The sequence below is a fragment of the Danio rerio genome, chromosome 19 (genome assembly GCF_049306965.1).
Source record: "Danio rerio strain Tuebingen ecotype United States chromosome 19, GRCz12tu, whole genome shotgun sequence".
Taxonomy (NCBI): Eukaryota; Metazoa; Chordata; class Actinopteri; order Cypriniformes; family Danionidae; genus Danio; species Danio rerio.
In genome coordinates, this window is record NC_133194.1 from 49372467 (window position 1) to 49395000 (window position 22534).

Sequence of the window (22534 nt, forward strand, 5' to 3'; positions counted from 1 at the left end):
ACAGTCCCGGGACGTTTTTCGGAAAACCGAAAGTCGGATCAGTCTGAGTAGATATAGCAACCCGAGTCAGAATAGTTCGGAGGTCTGGTGTGAGTTCGGTGGTAATAGCTTGAAAGCTCTAGGAGAAGATGCGTTTTGTTTTTTAGTCTCAGAAGAAGAAGAATAATAAGTTTATATAGAATATCAGTAGTCTGGCTTTGACAAGCCAGCCTAACTAGACAGTAAAGTTCGTCGAGACAAACTTTGAGGCTGGCTTGACAAAGCCTGTTGGTAATAGTTTATTTAGTTTAAAAACAGTTTGAAAAAGTATAAGTAGCATGTTATTAGCATGATTCTAGCATGAATTAGCATGATACTACCATGGATTAGCATGTTATTAGCATGGGATGTAGTACAAATTAGCATTTTATTAGCATGATTCTAGTATAAATTAGCATGTTATTAGCATGCTTCTAGCATGAATTAGCATGTTACTAGCATGATTCTAGAATAAATTAGGATGTCACTAGCATGATTCTAGTATGAATTAGCATGCTACTAGAATGATTCTAGCATGAATTAGCATGTTACTAGCATGATTCTAGCATGAATTAGCATGTTACTAGTATGATTCTAGCATGAATTAGCATGTTACTAGCATGATTCTAGCATGCATTAGCATGTTACTAGCATGATTCTAGTATGAATTAGCCTGTTACTAGCATGATTCTAGTATGAATTAGCAGGTTATTAGCATGATTCTAGCATGAATTAGCATGATTCTAGTATGAATTAGCATGTTACTAGAATGATTCTAGCATGAATTAGCATGTTACTCGCATGATTCTAGCATGAATTAGCATGTTATTAGCATGATTATAGTATGAATTAGCATGTTACTAGCATGAATCTAGCGTGAATTAGCCTGTTATTAGCATGATTCTAGCATGCATTAGCATGTTACTAGCATGATTCTAGTATGAATTAGCATGTTATTAGCATGATTCTAGTATGAATTAGCATGTTATTAGCATGATTGTAGTATGAATTAGCATGTTACTAGCATGATTCTAGTATGAATTAGCATGTTACATAGCATGCTTAGGTGGTTGCTAGGGTATTCTGAGTGGTTGCTAAGTCGTTGCTAGGCAGTTGCTAGGGTGTCCTGAGTGGTTGCTAGGTGGCTGCTAAGATGTTGCTAGAGTGTTGCTAGGTGGTTGCTATGGTGTTCTGAGTGGTTGCTAGGTTGTTGCTAGGCAGTTGCTAGGGTGCTCTGATTGGTTGCTAGGTGGTTGCTAAGGTCTTGCTAGGCGGTTGCTAGGGTGTTCTAAGTGGTTGCTAGGTTGTTGCTAAGGTGTTGTTAGGTGGTTGCTAGGGTGTTCTTAGTGGTTGCTAGGTGGTTGCTAAGGTGTTGCTAGGTGGTTGCTAAGGAGTCCTAAGTGGTTGCTAGGTGGTTGCTAAGGTGTTGCTAGGTGGTTGCTAGGGTGTTCTGAGTGGTTGCTAAGGCGTTGCTACGCGGTTGCTAGGGTGTCCTGAGTGGTTGCTAGGTGGTTGCTAAGGTGTTGCTAGGTGGTTGCTAGGGTGTCCTGAGTGGTTGCTTGGTGGTTGCTAAGGCGTTGCTAGGCGGTTGCTAGGGTGTTCTGACTGGTTGCTAGGTGGTTGCTAAGGTGTTGCTAGGCGGTTGATAAGGTGTCCCAAGTGGTTGCTAGGTGGTTGCTAAGGTGTTGCTATGTGGTTGCTAGGGTATTCTGAGTGGTTGCTAAGGCGTTGCTAGGCCGTTGCTAGGGTGTCCTGAGTGGTCGCTAGGCCCTTACTAAGGCATTACTAGGCCAATGCTAGGTGGTTGCTAGGCGGTTGCTAGGGTAATTTGGGTGGTTGCTAGGCAGTTGCTAGGGTACCCTGGTTGGTTACTAGGCAAGCCTTACATACATGCTTGATAAAACATTTATACTTAGTAAGCATTTCTAGCAAGTTACAGTACTTGGCTAGTCAATATTAGCATGTAGCTAATCACTGCTAGCATGTGTAGCATTTAGGATGTTCCGTTTGCTAGCATGAGTCAAACGAGCCAATCTCCAAGTCTCTACGATGTTCTGATGCTGAGATATAGCTGTTGATGAATGGTTGCTAGGGTATTCTGTTTTGTTGCTATGGGCGAGGTTACAGAGTGCACTTGAATGTGGTTGGCTGTCTAAGTCAAATGAACCAACCCCCATGTCTCTATGACACTGCTATGCAAAGATATGCATCTTGGCCTATTTTAATGGAAGTCTATGGAATCAATTTGGGGGCGTGGCTTGTGAGCTTCATTATCATATTGAGATGCTCATTGGTTGTCTGAGTCAGATGAGCCATCCCCCAAGTCAATAGGACACTGCTGAGCAAAGATATGCATGTAGGCCAGTTATTAACATGAGTCTAGTATGAATTAGCATGTTACTAGCATGATTCTTGTACAAATTAGCATGTCATTAGCATGTTTCCAGTATGAGTTAGCATGTCATTAGCATGATTAGCATATGAGTAGCATGTTGCTAGCATGATTGGCATGTCATTAGCATGTTAGAATTATAAGCATTTGATAGCACAGCTAATTACATTCTATAGGACAGTTGCTAGGGTGCAGTATGTGGTAGTTAGGGGTGTGGCTAGAAAGTTAAAAGGCCATCAGTGATTGGCTGCTGGCTAGACTGAGTTAAATGAGCTCAGCCATTAGTCTCTATGACAGTCTGATGCAGAGTTATGAGCTCACAAAGTTTGATCCCATGTTAAGTCAATGAGAGTTTTTTGTAATGGAAGTCTACGGGACAGTTGCTAGGGTGCAGTATGTGGTAGTTAGGGGAGTGGCTAGAAAGTTAAAAGCTCATCAGTTATTGGCAGTTTGGTAGTCGGAGTTAAATGAGCTCAGCCATTAGTCTGTAAGACAGTCTGATGCAGAGTTATGAGCTCATAAAGTTTGATCCCATGTTAAGTCAATGAGAGTCTTTTGAATAGAAGTCTATGGGACAGTTACTAGGGTCCAAAAGTGGTTGCTAGGGCGTGGCTAGAAAGTTTAAAGGTGATCAGTCATTGGCAGTTTGATAGTCTGAGTTAAATGAGCCCAGTTAGAAGTCAGTGCGACAGTCTGACGCAGAGTTATGAGCTCACAAAGTTTGATCCAATGTTAAGCCTATGGGATTTTTCCGACAGTCCCGGGACGTTTTTCGGAAAACCGAAAGTCGGATCAGTCTGAGGAGATATAGCAACACGAGTCAGAATAGTTTGGAGGTCTGGAGCAAGTTTGGTGGTAATAGCTCAAAAGCTCTAGGAGGAGATAGAGTTAGAAATTTAGTCTCAGAAGATTAATAAAAAAAAAAATAAAAAAAATAATAATAAGTTTAAATAGCATTTCAGTAGTCTGGCTTTGACAAGCCAGCCTAATAATAAGTTTAATAGGATAACAGTAGTCTGGCTTGCTACACAAGCCAGCCTAATAATAAGTTTAAGTGAGATAACAGTATGTTGGCTTTTCAAGCCACCATAATAAGTTTAAGTGAGATAACAGTATGTTGGCTTTTCAAGCCACCATAAATAAGAAAATAAACTCTGATTAAACTGTAACCTCTTAAAAAAACTGATTTAATTCCCCGAATCATTACACAGTGTATTAAATCCGCTCATGCTCTCACTCTCTCCACTGTATATTACACAGGAATCAATGGGTATGTGTGGGCAGGGTGGTAATAAACCCTTCAGCGGACCCTGACGCCAAGCAAATGCTCAGACTGTGGGCTCTGGTTTGTTCCCCGAGGCTTCAGTTTGGTGTAAACTTCAGTCCAGATGAACCCAGAGCACTGAAAAGGCTTCTAACGTGAAGAGATCCACTCATCTTCAAGAGCAAAACAACATGGCGCTGTGTGTCCTCATCGGGTCAGATTGCATAAACAAACTTCAGTTTCAGACATCAAACCGCCGAGAGTTCACAGAGAGAACATCCACAACACATCCTGATGCTTGTATCTGTGCTGGGTTTGAATGTTTTAATGCATTTTAAGTCTTTTTAGATTTTTTTCTTATACTTATTTTGTGAATATTTAATTTATGTAAGGCACTTTAAAATTTCATTGTGTATGAAATGTTGTGCTGTAGAAATAAACTTGCCTTGTAATTTAATAGGCATTCAGTGCAGTTTATGTTTAATATGATTTTGGTTCCACACATGTAGAGCCCATATGATATCAAACTTAGTACTGACATATTAATTATCAATACATTATATTGCATTATCAGAGTTTGATCAGAGTGAATTGCAGATCTTGTGCAAACATGTGTTCAGTATGTCACTATGATCAGATGTTTTCTGTGTTATTGAGAGGAAAGTGCGCACATATATACAGTTGAAGTCAGAATTATTCACCCCCTTTTGATTTTTTTTTTTTTAACTTTTTTAAATATTTCCCAAATGATGTTTAACAGAGCAAGGAAACTTTCACAGTATGTCTGATAATATTTTTTCTTCTGGAGAAAATCTTATTTGTTTTATTTCGGCTAGAATAAAATCAGTTTTAAATTTTTTTAAAAGCCATTTTAGGGACAATATCATTAGCCCATTTCAGCTATTTTTTTTCTTCTTCCCGACAGTCTACAGAACAAACCATTGCTATACAATAACTTCCCTAATTATTCTAACCTGACTAGTTAACCTAATTAAGCCTTTACATGTCACTTTAATCAAGTGTCATATGTTGTATATTTCTCTAGTCTGGCTCACGGCATCAAACTGTTGTGAAATTCTTAGGCGAGCCCAAAAAAACAGGGAGAACTTTCGGTATCTTCAAAGCAGAATCCTTTTTAATAAGAAGAACTGAGCGTCGCTGTGGCGTCATTGAAAGAAACCCATTAATTGGTACAACAGAGATTCAGTTTGAATGCATTTGATACATGTAGGTGGGGACAGTCATGGTGGGGACAGTCTAACAAAGCATGCAAATGATGTGTTGTTGTCGGCAGGGTAACATGCCTTTCCAGGCCCGATCTGATCAGTATATAAGTACCTATTCAACATACATTTTAGCATTAAAACAGTGTGCAAACGATGTTTTGGAGACAGAGAAGACGATAGATACAGCCGTGCTGTGAAACTGATAGTTTGCATTACTTTGGAGACCATCAGAGCTCAGAAACCAAGACATTTTTAGGTCTGTCACACCCTAAAAACATTATATATTATATAATGTTATATATATATTTATATATATAATTATATATTTCAGTTTATTTATATATTTATATATATAATTATATATTTCAGTTTATTTATATATTTATATATATATATATAATGTAACTTTATATTCCCACACATGTTTATCAAGTGCCTTGAAAAATATCTAGTCTAATATTATGAGCTGTCATCATGACAAAGATAAAATAAATCAGTTATTAGAGATGAGTTATTAAAACTATTTTGATTAGAAACAAAACAGAATTTGGGGAAAAATAAACATGGGTGCTAATTATTCAGGGGGGGCTAATAATTCTGACTTCAACTGTATATATATCAAAGCAAAGTATTTCCAAATTCTTTATATTTTTTGATCAAATAATGAAAACGCTAATCACTGTAAATATATTGGTATTTAAATCACATTTACACTTGTATGTGTAAAAGTGAGAAATAAGCTGCTGCCGCAGTTCACTGAACGGCCAGCGGTGTCGCTATAAACAAGGGTGTATTATGTCTATACCTTGTTTAAAATCATTTAAATGAATAGAAGTATAATAATAAAAATGATTCATCTTAAGCTGATAAGAATACTACGGAGTTTTATTACTTACCTGCACTTACTATAACGGTTGGGATTAGAATCTGGGTCAGGTTTAGGGTTAGTTGCATGTAATTATGGATAATTGATTGTAATTACTATAGTAAGTACATGAAACACCTGTAACTACATCATCTTAAATTGTTCTTCAATTTTCTTTTCCACTCAAATGTTGATATTTGCAATCATTTCCAATGCATTTGATGACTGAATTGTGCTTGAGAAGAAGTGTTTTTACCTGAGCGCAGTACTGTGATCTGGCCACTGAGACGATGAGCTTGAGAATGGGCTGAGATTGAGAAACCAGCGGCGTCACTGCATGGATAACTGCAGTGAACTTGGGACTCGGCTTGATGCCTACAAACACAACCAGATAAGAAGCATATATCAGTCAAAAGTGATGTTTGAGGTCTGTGGAATTCCACATAATCCATTTTACCCTTATAACACATTCAGCTCTTCAGTTTTAATATTGAAAAGAGGCAAAATAACAAAAAATAAATAAACAAATATATATATATATATATATATATATATATATATATATATATATATATATATATATATATATATATATATATATATATAAATAAAAGCAAGGTTTTTACTAGCAAGGGAACAAAACCAAAACTAAGCTTTAGGATTGTAAACAAAACACAAACAACAACAACAACAACAACAAAACACCTAAATATTTTTACAGGTTTTGAGCTTGGCATATTTTTACTTAATTATGTATAAAATCAGGCCTGTAGCAAGTCATTTCCTTCATTCGGTGTTCTTTAAAATCATTTTGTATCCATATTAATTATGAAGTTGAAATATTGCATTCAAGTGACAATCTGTACACTAGTTTGTCCTGGATTAGCTGGTCAAATATGCAACAAAAATATTTACAACAATGTTGTCAAATTGCTCACTACTTTATTACCACCAAAGCATTTATTTACAAATATGCATTTAAACTAAGTGTTATATTACAGTTACATTTAACATGTAGTTGGGAAAATAATTTTGTACAGTTCTTAAACATATTTGGCAATAAAGTTCTGTCATTTATTATGCAAATAACAAATTGGCCAGCAAAAAATAAAACTATGAATAAGAAGTAAAATGTAATAAATAATAATAAACATAAAATCAATACCAACAATATTAAAATAGTAATAATAATAATTATAACAACAATAACAATAATAATTATAGTAATAATAATAATAATAATAATAATAATAACAACAGTAATAGCATAAATAATAACAATTTGAACTGATTTTATTATATAACAATAATAATAATAATAAAATAATAAAAGTACTACTAATAATAATAATAATAATAATAATAATAATAATAATAAAATTAATAATAATAATAATAATTATTATTATTATATAATAAAATAACTAGACAAGGCAATGATAATACAAGTAATAATAGTATTAGCAATAATAATAGCAATAATAATAGCATGAATAATTAAAATTTGAACAAATTTTTATTTTACAACAATACTAATAATAATAATAATAATAATAATAGTATTAATAACAACATTATTAATAATAATAACAACAACAACAGCATGAATAATTAAAATTTAAAATGATTATATATATATATATATATATATATATATATATATATATATATATATATATAATAACAACATTATTAATAACAACAACAACATCAACAGCATGAATAATTACAATTTAAAATGATTATATATAATATAATATAATATAATATAATATAATAATAAATATAAATGGCAACAATATCAACTTAAAATGTAATAACAATTGTAATAATGAAAAAAAAAACATTATAAAAATAACGAATAGCCAATGCAGAACACATCTATACTAGCTTCTGTCAGTAACCTTGTCTTTTTCGCCTATTTTTATTTCACTTTTTTATTTTTATTTTCTCGAGTAGTTTTAGAAGATGTTTTTTCCCCTACTCTGAACACTATTAAGCACATGTACTTTTACTTCTTGCACTAGATTTTTTTTGCCAATACTTTTCCTTGAGTATGATTTTTCCACGCCACACAGTTTGATGATTGGTGTTTTTGCTGCTGTATGCTGTATTGATTACAGTGACAGCACTGCAGATGAAGACGGAGGTCTGCGCCGCTGCATTAACTCCAGCCATGCTCCCCTTTAGATTGTCAATATAGATTTTACCATGCAATTACAATGGACTGCTCAATAATCTTTCACAGCACACAATGACTGTCACTTAACCACATGCTCAAGCTGTAGATATCAACACCTCTGCAATTAAGAGACTGTTTCAAAATAAATCAGATGATGACAGAGAAGAGGAGAGATGAGAGAGCAGCTCAAACTCCCATAATGCCTGTCTGTCACGTCTTATGAAGCTCATTCATTACAGAACATTTGAGCGTAACCTCAAAACGTCATGCAGGACTCGATTAGACAAAGTTTGAGAGAAATAATTAAATAAAGGGTTGCAATATTCAAAAGAAGCTCCAAAATCATGCACTTGTACACTACACACTTAAAAGTAGATGCATATTTGCTTTGTTATGCTTCGAAATCGTATTCATTTTAGAATATTTTTATACTTTAAATGAATGTACTTATTTCTATATACAGTATATAGTCACCGGCCACTTTATTAGGCACACCTTACAAGTCCCAGCTTGAGTTTCAGTTCTTCTGTTGAACAAGATATTTTGAAAAATGTTGGAAACATGCAACCACTGACTTCCACAGTATCTGTTTTTACTACTATGTAAGCCAATGGCTGTTTTTGCTGCACAACATTTTTCAAAATATCTTCTTTTGTAAAAGAATAAAGGAACTCAAGGATTTGAGTATGAGTAAGTGCTGAGGTTTCCCTATAACATTTCCAGACTGAAGATTTCAGACTGAGCTTTTGAACGAGCAGTGTGTGTTGAACAGAAGCTGAGGGTGCTGATTTACCGAGTTTGGCGTAGAAGAAAGGAAAGTCTCCCAGATATGAGGAGTACTGCGGCAGAGAGAAGAGTCCACCGGGGTGACTGTTCCACATCACACTGCTTCTGGAGCTCTGCTGGAGCACCCGGTCCTGGATGATCTGAAGACACACACACACAAACACGAGATGTAAACTTGTACGAATTCATATATGGTTCCATACCGCTATTATTAATCAAAAATGAAATTAATAAAAAAGATATAATAAAAATAATTAATAAAAACAACATTCTGATAATATCTTGTATAAATGGGAAAAGTCATGAACTAAAAAATAATATATTAGTGTTTTCCCTGATATATCATGACTGACAATCAATATACACTAAATAAACAAATAAATATAAAAATAAATATAAATAAATAAAAATATAAATAAAGACAACTAAATAAAAATGTAAATTAATAAAAAATAAAAAAATAAACAAAAAATAAGATAAAATAAAATGAATGAATGAATAAATAAATAAACATTTTATAAAATTCAATGAATGAATAAATAAAAATAAAATAAAATAGAATAGAATGAATAATTAAATAAAAATAAAATTGAATGAATGAATAAACAAAATTAAAATAAAATAGAACAAATTAATAAATGAAAAAATAAAATTGAATGAATAAATGAATAAAAATAAAATAAAATTAATAAATTAATACAAAATAAAAATTTAATTAAATTGAATTAATGAATAGATAATTTTAAAAATAAAAATGAAAAAAAATTGAATGAATGAATAAAAATAAAATAAAATAGAATGAAAGAATAAATAATTAAATTGAATTAATAAATAAATAAAAATAAAAACAAAATTAAATAAATAAATAAAAAATTTAATGAATGAATAAAAAAATGTAATTAAATGAATGAATGAATAAATATATTATTTAAATAAAATAAAGTTGAATGAAGAACTGAATTACTAAATAAAAATAAAATAAAATAGATTAAAATGAATGAATGTGTAAATAAATAAATAAAAATGAAAAAATTAAATAAATGAATTAATAACAAATAAAATAAAATTTTATAAAATTAATAAATAAAAATGTAAAATAAAATAAGTTAACTGAATGAATGAATAAATAAATAAAAAATAAAAATGAAATAGATTGATTGAATGAATGAATAAATGATTAAAAATAAATATAAAATTTAATGAATCAATAATTGAATAAATGAATGCATGGCTGGATTGTTTTAACCCATTTTTTTAACCCAGATTTGGCTGAAACAAAGTCTGTTGAGATAAAAAAGCATAATATAAATATGACCCAAAATGGGATACAACAACCCAGCATTTTTTGAGTGCACCTAATTCTAGATTGTCATCCATAACACACACAAACAGGCCAGTAAAACACGGCAGTGTGAGTGCATTAATGCTTGAGCTATAAACTAAGAAACAACAATAAAAGGTGGCAGTGATTTGTTGGTGCCAATCAGCAGCTCTGGCCTTGAGGTCGGCTCTTGGCAAGGAATCACTGCCATAAAAACACAAAGACCGATCTGCTTTTTGTTACCGCCGCTGCCGTTTTTGGTTTATATTGTGCCCTATGGTGTGAAAGCGGCTTGGCTTCATGACAGCCTAATCGTTGGCAACCAGGATGGGTTTTCATGCTAGAGATCGTGTCTTCATTGCTGCATCTTAATACCAGCCTGCAGGCAGTTTTGCAGCACAAATGACAAAGTCTTGCTGAATTTAGTGAGCGGCATCTGGAGAGCGATCATCAGCCCACAGATATACAGTTGAGGGACAAATTATTAGCATTCCTATTCTTTTTCAAATATTTCTCAAGTGATATTTACTGGAGCAAGGGATTGTTCACAGTATTTTCCATAATATTTTTTCTTCTGGAGAAAGTCTTTTGTTTTATTTCGGCTAGAATAAAAGCAGTTTTTAATTTTTAAAACACTATTTTAAGGACAAAATTATTAGCCCCTTAATCACTGTTATACATTGACTTGCCTAATTACCCTAACCTTACCCTAATTAACCTAGTTAAATGTCACTTTAAGCTTGTCTTGAAGAATATCTAGTCAAATATTATTTATTGTCATCATGACAAAGATAAAAAAAAATTGGTTATTAGAAATAAGTTATTAAAACTATTATAATTAGAAATGTGTTGAGAAACTCTAAAAGAATTAAAAATAAACAGAACGGCTTCAACTTTACATTTATAACCGTTAATAAAATCTCTGACAGATCTCAGCTGGGTAATTAGTTCAGGTAAGGCTATTCTGCATAAATGATTTTAATTAGGATTAATCAGGCGTGTCGATTCTGATTGAACAAACAGAGGAATCTGCACAACAACATCCGAGCGTTCATTAATGAGCTAAAGAAGTGTTCAAAGTCTGTAAATAAAATCTCAATATTCAGATTATTCAATATTTTAACTACAAAAATAAGATTAAAATAAAACGGTGTGCTTGATAATTGTGCAAATAATATATATTGTTACACTGTAAAACCCGATAGGTTAACTCAAACCATTAAAGTTTATTACACTAAATCAGGGGTGCTCAATCCTGTTCCTGGAGATCTACCTTCCTGCATAGTTCAGCTCCTACCCTGACCAAACACACCTGAACCAATTAACTAGGACCTGAACGGTACTTGTTAATTACAGGCAGGTGTGTTTGATGTGGGTTGCAAATGAAATCTGCAGGAAGGTCGATCTCCAGGAACAGGGTTGAGCACCCCTGCACTAAATGCTTTAAGTACTGTAAACTAAAACGAGTTTATATGAGTCGATATGGTCAAACATTTAATGAATTAGTACCCTTTTAAGTTCAGTTATCAAATCTGTATGAGTTCAGTTTACTTAAATGAATTAAGTCCAAGCACTGTATGGCTATTGTTTGTTCTTGATAAACATTTTACTTAAATAAATGTCTTATTATACCTTTTTTTAATGTCATTTCTTGTTTACACGTGTTGATTTTTGCTTTATGTTCAAATCTGTTTGCATTTATAAAAATGAGTCCAAACAGTACAGCTATTCGAGGAGTTTGAGCAACCGATTGCAGTAAACCATTATAGCCGATTGTAGCAAATGGCTTGAGTAGTAAATAATAAATCTAATATTGTGTGAAGATAAACTAATAAACATATTGAATTAATAAATATAAAAGTGACCGAATATAATAATTAATATAGTATAAAAAGTATACAATAATATACACATACAGTACATATACATTAATAATTAGATTAAAACAGAAGTATCTTAATCATAAAATCATCGCATTATGATTTCTGAATAGTCGTGACACTGATGACTGCATTAATTATGATTTAAATTACATTAATAAATTACATTTTATAATATATTGAAGACAAAAGAGCTACATTAATAAATGAGAGTTTATTCTGTATTCCTGAGACATTCTAGAATACAATGATGAAGTTTAAATGAGAATATTAACGCTTTAATTCATCAATAAGTACAACTTTCATCTTTATAAACTCCTAATTTGCCGCTTAATGGTAGTTGGCAAGTTTAGATATTGGGTAGGATTAAAGAGAATAATTTCATACTTTTTAAGCACTGATAAACAGCCAAGATAATAATAATAATAGAAAGATACTAAGCTAGTTAATAGTGAGAATTGGTACTTAAAGAATTGACCAAAATAAAGCAATTAATAGCAGCAAGGAAATGTGTATTAAACCGCTGTCACGCTGCTCTTTTCACCCCAAAGACTTCCATTCATACTCATGTGAATGCAGCAGAGCAGTTGTGATGAGTTTCGCAGTTTGCTGCATTGGAAAGTTCAAGCTTGGTGAACTCTGACTTGTGAAATCGCATCATGTGACTACATGACACCAATCGAAGATCAAAACATGACCTCTCAGGACAGTAGGGGTGTCAAAATTAATTGTTTCTTCGGTGCACTGCGATGCAGACAAGGACAATTCGATATCGGTTCAGTAATAATCATAACCGGTTATTATGTACAGGGCCAGAGCAAGCTGAACTGCCGCTCTAGGCAAAGTTTTTGTTGAGTGTGTGACCAATCAAAGGGGTGTAAGAGAACTAGACAAGGATCAGAAAGCAAGCGGGATATTGTTTATATTAGTTGCTATAAATGCCAAGACAGTTTTATTTATGATTGTTTGTATTAAATGACAAAATTGTATTACAAATACTATATAAATATATTTTACTACAAGAACTGCTACTGGAAAGAAAATATAAAACTGTGTATGAAAAGCACCGAGATATCGAATTGAACCGAATCGATGGCATGATAATCGTAACCGAGACTAGTGTAGGTTCACAGATCTAGTGACAGAAATTAAAAAAAAAAAAAAAAAAAAAAAAAAAAAAAAAATGGACCAATCGTTCGCTTTAATGTCTAATCATCTTGTTTAATCCCGCCTCTTACACAGCACTGTACTGCAGAATTTCACAAGCTCAAACTCCAGTGTGATCGCAGCATATCACTTTATTTATAGGGACTAACTCTCACTATTATCTAGCTTATTAGCATGTGTATTAAGATATTAGCTGCGTCCCAAATGGCACACTATACACTCATGCACTATGTACTTATGCACTTACACCCTTAACAGGATAGTATATGTATGTAGTGGCATCCCAATTGGCACACTAATGTTTTTTTACTAAGCGGAAATTTAAACTGTTTCCCTGATGACGTTTGCCACATCAGTGAAATAAACGACCAAATTATCAAATAATACCTGCCGTGAGTATTACTGCATTCACCATCGGGAGGCGCTATAATCACTCTCTTAGGAGAATTTTGCTTTCAACATCCAAAATAAATAAAGTTATCCAACATGTGCGTTCGATAGCTCCGCCCCTTCCGCTACGTAAGCAAACCTGTGGTAGTTGAGTGTTTGAAGTGTCCATCAATACACACTTCATTTTAGCGGCTGAATGAGGGCATCATCCGGGTAATTACAGTGCACTCAGAGTTTCAGTGTGAACACACTACTTACACTATTTAGAATACCTTTTAACCTGCAGAGAACATGGGTTCGATGGCTCCCCGCTCTCTCTCGATTTCCCCGCTTGTACTCAGTTGAGAACGTGATCCAATGAGTGTTTGCTTGTATATCTTTGTGGCTTTGTGAGATGCCGTTGTGTTAATATTTAACCGGTGATTGTAACCCGGTTTTCTGTCTCCCTGTCGGGCTTGGAGCATGTAGGGAGGTTTGGTGCCTTATTTGTTATTTTCGTTTTCTCCTGTGTTTGTTAGTAGGTATTTTATTTTATTTTATTTGTTTTCCAGGGAAGTTTAATCTAATTTAGTTAGCTTGGTTTATTGTCATTTATTTTGGCTGAACCCCTCCTGATGTTATTTTTGCTCCTTATTTCTGTAAATAAATCATACTTTCTTGTTAATTCTTAGTGGTTGTGTTTTTGGTATATATTTTGGGGAGAGAGAGCGCGGGGGCACCAGGGATTATATTTTTAATCCCTGTTATTTTGTTACGTTTTGGTTAAATCTCTTTTTGATTAAGGATTTTTAATTTAATTCATAACATACTACAAAATGGCGTAGAATAGTGCATAAGTATGCGATTTGGGACGCAGCTATTGTCTATTTATTAGTACTTATAAAGCAGATATTCTACATCTCTATTCCTAAACCCAACTACTACCTTAACTATTGATATACAGCAAATCAGGAATTTATCAAGCTCAATTAAGCCTGATTAATAGCGAGATTTAAACCTTAAAATAAAGTGACCGAACATTGATGCAACCCTAAACCTAAGTGCATGTCAAATGAGCAAAGTCCAGCCTAGTATAGTGCTTCTCCTCAGTGCTGATATAAGCCGTGCTCTCTCAGCTCACCTGTCATGTTAAAAACACAATCTGAGCGGCTGATGAAAGACGCTGCTCTCGCTCGCTCTGCTAAAAGTGTGATTGACGACTCAATCTGGCATCCAGACGGCCACAATCCTGCAGACGGCTGAAAGCAGATCTGGGATGCGGATGTAATTGCAGCGGCGTTCCACACTCTCTGTCTGCTGGGGTTAATGACTGTGATTTGCTGATTGTAGACGCTCATGCACTGTATGACACACTGACAAACCAGGAGGAAAACACCAGGCTGATACAGGATCTGATGCTTTCAACAGATCTGATTTAAGTAACACTTCAGTTTAAGAAAAAATTCTCGCTATTAACTAGCTGCGTAGTTACCTGCCTATTATATACATTAACTCGTTTAGAAGAGGAGGAAAAAAGCTGAAAAAAACCATCCATCATCCATGCATTCTTCCATCCATCAGTCCATCCATACATCCATAATTCCACACATCCAACAGGCCATCCATCCATCAATCAATCAATCCATCCAGACATCCATCAGGCCGTCCATTAATCGGTCCATCCATTCATTGGTAAATCCATCCATCCATCCATCCATCCATCTATCCATCCGTCCATCCATTCGTCCATCCATTCGTCCATCCATCCATCCATCCATCCATCCATCCATCAATCAATCAATCAATCAATCCATCCAGACATCCATCAGGCCATCCATTAATCGGTCCATCCATTCATTGGTAAATCCATCCATCCATCCATCCGTCCATCCATCTGTCCATCCATAGGTCCATCCATCCATCCACCAGTCCATCTATTCATCCATCTCTCCACCCATCCTTCCATCAATCTATCTACCTATCCATCAATTCACCAACCCATCAGTCCACCCTTCCTTCCATTGGTCCATCCATCCATCCATCCATCCATCCATCCATGAATCCCTCCATCCTTTTACCCATCCATCAGTCCATCCATCCATTTATCCATCCATCCATCTATTGATCCATCCATCCTTTCACCCATCCATCGGTCCATCCATCCATCAGTTCATCAGTTCAGTCCATTGGTCCATCCATCCGTCCTTCCATCTATCCTTCCACCAATCCTTCCACCCACCCATCCATCCATCCAGTCCATTTATCTGTCCATCCATAGGTCCATCCATCCATCCACCAGTCCATCTATTCATCCATCCCTTCACCCATCCTTTCATCAATCCATTGGTCCATCCATCTATCCATCCATCCATCCATCCATCCAAGCATCCATCAGTCCACCCTTCCATCTATTGATCCATCCATCCATCCATGAATCCCTCCATCCTTTCACCCATCCATCGGTCCATCCATCCATCCATCCGTCCATCCATCCAACCATCCATAGATTGATGATCTGTCTGTCTGTGTGAGTCTGATCTCTTTCATCTAGAATGGTGTGTGTTTGTCTGATCTCATCCAGAGTGGTGTGCGGAGTGTCTGATCTTTTAGTTCTAGAGTGGTGTGCGTGTGTGTGTGTGTGTGTGTGTGTGTGTGTGCGTGTGTCTGATCTCTTACTTCTAGAGTGGTGAGCACGATCTTCTCCACTGAAGAGAAATAGGCCTCCCAGAGGAACTGCGTCTGCTGTCGGAGAGCCAGGATCTTGTCCTGATGGATGGAGCGAACAGTGGACGGGATCTGCAGGACAGAGAGAGAAAGAGATATTATTATCATGATTACTACAACAATAAAGTAACATAAAAATAAGCAAACCAAACTATACTGTTGGTTCATAAATATTAACATTTCACTTAATGGCAAAGTACAGTTCATATTGAGCACTATCATCATCATCATCACTATTATAACTCTCATTTTTTACAACTTTAAACTAAAAACAATTCAGGCTCTGGGCGGAACAATAAACTCAGCCATGAAACTTCTTTCCCTTCAGAAAGCTGAACATTATAAAGCCCATTCCCACAGCTCAGGGAACAATAATGGAGGAACTTTCTCTGAGAAAGATCTTAACAGCACATTTATTTAAAGTGAGCCCCGGTGGGAAGTTAACAAATGAAGTTAGCAGATTTGTGTATAATTATCATCAACGCTTAACAAGCCTGAAATATTCACAAATTCAGCTCCGTTACTCTCTTTAAAAATCTACAAAAAGTAAAAAGATCAAGAGATTACAGTGCTCTTCTGACAGGAATTCTAACTCTAAAAAAATCACAATGAATGAAATATTCTTATTAAAAACTTTGTTCTAACATAGTTGAATGTAGGGATGCTTGATTTTGGGAAAAATCATAATCACGATTATTTTGGTAAATATTTCTTAAATGATGCTTAGCAGAGCAAGGAATTTTAACAGTATTTCCTCTGATATTTCTTCTGAAGAAAGTCTTATTTGTTTTATTTTAGCTAGAATAAAAGCAGGTTTAAATATTTTGAAACCCATTTTAAGGTCAATATTATTAGCCCCCTTAAGCAATATATTATTTGATTGTCTGCAGAAGAAACTACTGTTATACAATGACTTGCCTAATTACCCTAATTAAGCCTTTGAATTGCACTTTAATCTGAATGCTTGTATTTAGAAAAATATCTAGAAAAATGTTATGTACTGTCATCATAGTAAAGATCAAACAAATCAGTAATTAGAAATGAGATATCAAAACTATTAAGTTCAGAAATAAGTAAAAAAAAAAACTTCTTTCCATTAAACAGAAATTGGGGAGGAAAAGGGTTGGTAATATTCAGGAGGGTTAATAATTCTGACTTCAATGTATACATACAGTTGCAAAGGAAAGAGAAATAAATTAACAATTAAACTGTGCTTTAAGCATCCTTACTGTAAGAAAAACACTTTAGCTACAAAAATCCTTCAGTCAAGAGCAGTGGGATTTTCTCGTTTTGTTTGATTAATGATAAAAACAACATCGCGCGCTGTCTCTTTAATGGTTTCTCTTTCACGTGTCTTGATCCTCAACTCGTTTGTTTATTACGCAAATGAGGGTTATTATGAATAATCACTAAACACCGCGTTTTGACACCTATTTGACCATTAAAGCGGTCACATTAAGATGACTTCAGATGTCTGCGCCTCGTCCTTTTCGCGAGGTGCGCGCGCGGTCAGCGGAGGTGCGTGATGCGGTGCCAGGCGCAAGTATAATTCCAGCTTCAGTGTGCGAATGAGACCGAATGCTGACTGTCTGCATGCTTCTGGCTGTGAGCGTGCCGCATACACATAAGCACGCGGTCTTTCGTGCTTTTAGGAGCAATAGATGGAAAGGGGCTGGTATATGATGCAATAATCGTTCATCTCGATTAATGCTTTTTCAGAATCGTTTCATAATCGGATTTTCGATTAATTGCACAGCCCTAGTTGAATGTGCTGACAACACAACCACACATAAATGATCAACGGAAATCGACTTTATTCACCTATGGAGGTCTGGATTTGGAGTCAAAATTGAAGTGAACAAATGCACTTCAGGTAGGGCTGTGCAATAAATCGAAAATTCAGTTTTGATTTTTAATTTTGGCTGCTAACGATTAAGAAAAGACATTAATAGAGATCAAGTTTGAGACGATAGTTTATCAGCAATGAAGACCGTACAGTGTTATTTTACACTACACTATTACTGCTGTATCGGAGGCGGCACGGTGGCTCAGTGGTTAGCATTGTCACCTCATGGCATTAAGGTCGCTAGTTTGAGTCCCAGCTGGATCAGTTAGCCTTTCAGTGTGGAGTTTGCATGTTCTCCCCGTGTTGGCGTGAGTTACCTTGGGGTGCTCTGGTTTCCCCCACAGTCCAAACACATGCGCTATAGGAGAATTGATTAACTAAATTGGCTGTAGTGTATGAGTGTGTGTGAATGAGTGTTTCCCAGTACTGGGTTGCAGCTGGAAGGCCATCCGCTGTGTAAAATATATGCTGGAACAGTTGGCGGTTCATTCCACTGTGGCGACCCCTAAAAAAATAAGGGACTAACCAGAAGAAAAATGAATGAATGTTTGACTCTCCAGAAAAACAAACCGCTGCTCATTACACTTTCACCTGTGCTCTACCTTATTTATGCGATTGCTATTGAAGCCATCTGCTGAAATGATATTCATATCGCAGAAAAATAAAGCACTGCGAGGGCAGATGCAGCCCTACTCTGAAGCTCCGTCTTCTGATACTGAAACTTTACAGTTTAAACATGAAAGAAAGCAGAGCTGAGAAATGTCTTCAGTGGTTGCGCATCGTCAACGCTGTTCATCTGCCAGCGCTTATTATTTTTCTGTTTCTAGCTCACGCCCGCACAGGTCCTCATCATCGCAATCTAATCTAAACACTGCATCAGTTCTGAACATCTGAGAATTGATTCAGAATCACGAAGCCTCAATGAATCTATTGTCTCACCCATCCCTTCACTCAAACAGCCACTAACTGAGACACTTTCCTCCTCACTGGCAGTTTTGGTAGAGCAGATACTGTGGTAAATCTGTGCTAAACATTGGCGATGTTCAGACCTGCAGCAGGAGCCTCTCGTCCCCGATCACAGCAGCAGTGTTCCAGTCGATGACCTCCGAGAAGGGGAGCTCCCAACCGTTACTCAGCATCACCGGCACACAGGCTGCCTACACACACACACACAAAAGTCACACAGTGAGTCATAAGGCAGTGTTTTCATTACAGGACAACACACACACACATGCACACAGGTGAATACGACACAGAACAAACAATGGGCCGCATATTAAATCACTTCCACTGAATGCCAGAAGAGCCATTAGCCTCGTTACTGATACTGACGTGAAGAGTCCAGCGCTCAGACACCTACAGATCTCACACACACACTGACACCTTAAACACAAAGGAGGACAGAAGAACTATGTGTGCTTGGGAAAACAGTGTAGCAGTGTGAGTGTGAGCAGAGGAAAGCGTTCTCTTTTGAAGTGCAGCAGACGTGCAGAGACGAGCAGCTGCTGTGTGTGTGTGTGTGTGTCAGAGACGGCTGCTTGACGTAATGAGGACCTGCCAATCATCAGGTCATAAAGGTGTCAGCTGAGCACCACATGCTGCAGGGAGAGTGGACACACACACACACACACACTTGCGCTTGTGTGTCTATGTGCATATTTATGAGTCTGTGTGTGTGTTGTGTGAATATGTGTGTGTGTGGATGCATGTGTTATGTACATGTCTACACACACAAACAAACGCATACAATCATGCAAATACGGGTATCAACACGCACACACATACACATGTACATCGAAACCCATGCATGCACACACAAAGTCTCACACACACACACATGCAGATATGCAAATGCTCTCTCTCTCATGCACACACGCACGCACACACACACACACACACACACACACATAAGAAGGGAGGGAGGGAGGAAGGGAGGAGGGAATGTTGGAAGTAAGGAAGGTAGGAAGGGGGAAGGAAGGAAATAAGGAAGTAAGAAAGAAAGGAAGGAAATAAGCAAGCAAGGAAGGAAGGAAGAAAGTAAGCAGACAAACGAGCAAATTAATCAGGAAGGATGGAAGAAATGAAACAAGGAAGGAAGGAAGGAAGCAAGCAAGCAAGGTTGGAAGTAAAGTAGGAAGTAAGGAAGGATGTAAGGAGGGGAGTAAGACAGGAAGGAAGGAAGGGAGGAAGAAATTATGTAAGTAAGGAAAAGAGGAAGGAAATAAGGAAATAAGAAAGCAGGCAGAAAAGCAAATAAGTAGGAAAGGAAGGAAGAAAAGCGGGAAGTAAGGAAGTACGTAAGGAAGGAAGTAAGACAAGAAGGAAGGAAGGGAGGAAGGAATGATGCAAGTAAGGAAAAAAGGAAGGAAATAAGGAAGTAAGAAAGGAAGGAAGGAAGGGAGGGTGGTACGAAGGAAAGGAGGAAGCAAATAAGGAAGTAAGAAAGGAAGGAGGGAAGGGAGGGTGGTACGAAGGAAAGGAGGAAGCAAATAAGGAAGTAAGAAAGTAAGCAGACAAACAAGCAAATAAGGAATGAAGGGAGGATAGAAGGAAGGAAATAAGTAAGCAAGCAAGGAAATAAGTAAAGGAGGGAAGTAAGTAAGCAAGCAAGCAAGGAAGGAAGGACATAAGGAAGGAAAGAAGAAAGGAAGAATATACTTGGAAAGATTTAGAGGAAGGAAGCAGAATTTGAAGTGAGTGAAAAAGACGGACAGACAGCACAGAAGAAAACAAACGAATGAAAGTAAAGTGAGCTCTCATCATGAGGGAAGAGCTGACCTGAAGAGCCTCCAGGAAGCGGAAGGATCCCAGGCGTCGTCCTCGAGGAACCAGACAGAAGGTAGAGTTGTGCAGCATTTCACGGTAGTCGTACCTGCACACACACACACACACAGAGAGAGATGAGTGACACAAACACACTCCGTGACTGTGTGTCATTTCTCCATCAGCACTACACTACAGTCTCCAGTAGGGTTGTAACAATATACCGGTATGACGGTCTACCACGATTTGAACGTGCACGATTATCATACCATGAACAATTGCATATCAACGGTTTTAACCTTTTTCACACATTTGAATAGTCATTCTCTATGCATTGCTCTTCCGTTATTTAAATTGAGGGAACTAACATAAGAGCAAATAACACACGCTGACAATTCACCAATGAAAACAGTTAGAGAAGAGGAAAACAGCCGTCCACACATGCTTGTTTCCATTGGACAAAAATGATGTGACGTGAAATAAGAAAAAACAAAACATTAAGAACACGGTAAACGGAATTTACTCAACATCTTCACCAAAATCAGGAAACCTGCTGCGCTTGCACGTTAGCATGATGGTGACTGGCTAAAAGCTGCTGCTATTGCTTGATTGTGCAGACCGTTTACTGTAAATAAAAGCCTTTATAATGCTGTGCGTCCTGCTCAACAACTAGTCATTTTGTCTTATTTTATCTGATTATATCTGAATATATTCACCATGTTTCCGTCTGGTTTGTTCAGTATCATATGTCTTACATCATTCATGAGTAATTAAGCGAGTCATGCGTTTCTCATTTCCAGCATGCTGACCACTGCATGTGACTGACCTTACAACTGAACTTTCTCTAACCAGACGGCTAATAAGCAGACAGTAACTACAACTTCACTAAGGGCGCAACCTCTCCCTGCTGAAAAAAAAAAACAGCCTGGTTATAGAGGGGTTTGGGCCATTTCCAGCCTGGTTTAAGCTGGACATAGCTAGTTTTGGCTGGGCTCCAAACCTGGTTAAGCTGGTTTTAACTGGTCATCTCCCAGCCTGACCAGCTAAGACCTGCCCGAAATTTATCTATGCAACCTCAAAATATAGTTGGGAGCATTTTTGCTAGTGTATAAAATTGTTGTGTGCGACACGTTTTTACTGCAAAATGTTCACCTCATGCGCCGATTCGGAAGACAATCACGGAGAATGCATCTCTGCACTTAAAACGTGAAACGCAGCGCTCAGGAATGGGTTAAAACAGTCGTCATGACAACTTGCTGCAGTAAACAAAGCCAAGTCAGTAATGCTTGCCCCGCCTTCATGCTCTTCTTATTGGCCCACCACTGCTCTAGCACTGAAATATCAGCTGTCAATCACTCATTCAATGCCTTCTGGCTAACAAATGACAGAGAGAGCTGCTACTGCGAATAACTGTAAAGCGCTGAAGATGAGAATGAAGATAACACTGACAGATTTTGTTTTTGAACCCATGACATCTAAAGTTACAAATAATGACACATCTTACTAGTGATCATGTGCTCAATGTTAATCCACCATCTACACTTTTCCAAGAGTGAATAGACTTCCATTGGCTTCAAGTCCGCTATGAAAAGTCTGTGGGATGAAGTTTTCAGGTAACTGTTTGCCACATCTAGCACGAGAGCTTCTGTTTAATCCTTCATATAATCGCCAGATGCTGTCTACCGTGCAAGTGGCAGCTATATGTCAAATTTAACACCACGTACACCATCG

The 22534-nt window shown here is 36.5% G+C and overlaps 1 protein-coding gene across 5 annotated transcripts in view; it reads right to left on the reverse strand.

Annotated features, from left to right (window-relative positions):
• Positions 1-22534, reverse strand: part of ext1b (exostosin glycosyltransferase 1b) — a 222163-nt gene that overhangs the window by 73993 nt on the left and 125636 nt on the right. For all 5 annotated transcript variants that reach the window (XR_012394557.1, XR_012394556.1, XR_012394558.1 and 2 more), the window contains 5 exon segments: positions 20819-20912; positions 19090-19197; positions 16147-16266; positions 8741-8873; positions 6022-6140 (listed from right to left, as the gene is read on the reverse strand). Coding sequence is in view for 2 of the 5 variants with exons in the window: in NM_001012369.2 (NP_001012369.2) it covers positions 6022-6140; positions 8741-8873; positions 16147-16266; positions 19090-19197; positions 20819-20912 (574 nt within the window). In the remaining 3 variants the exon portion in view is untranslated.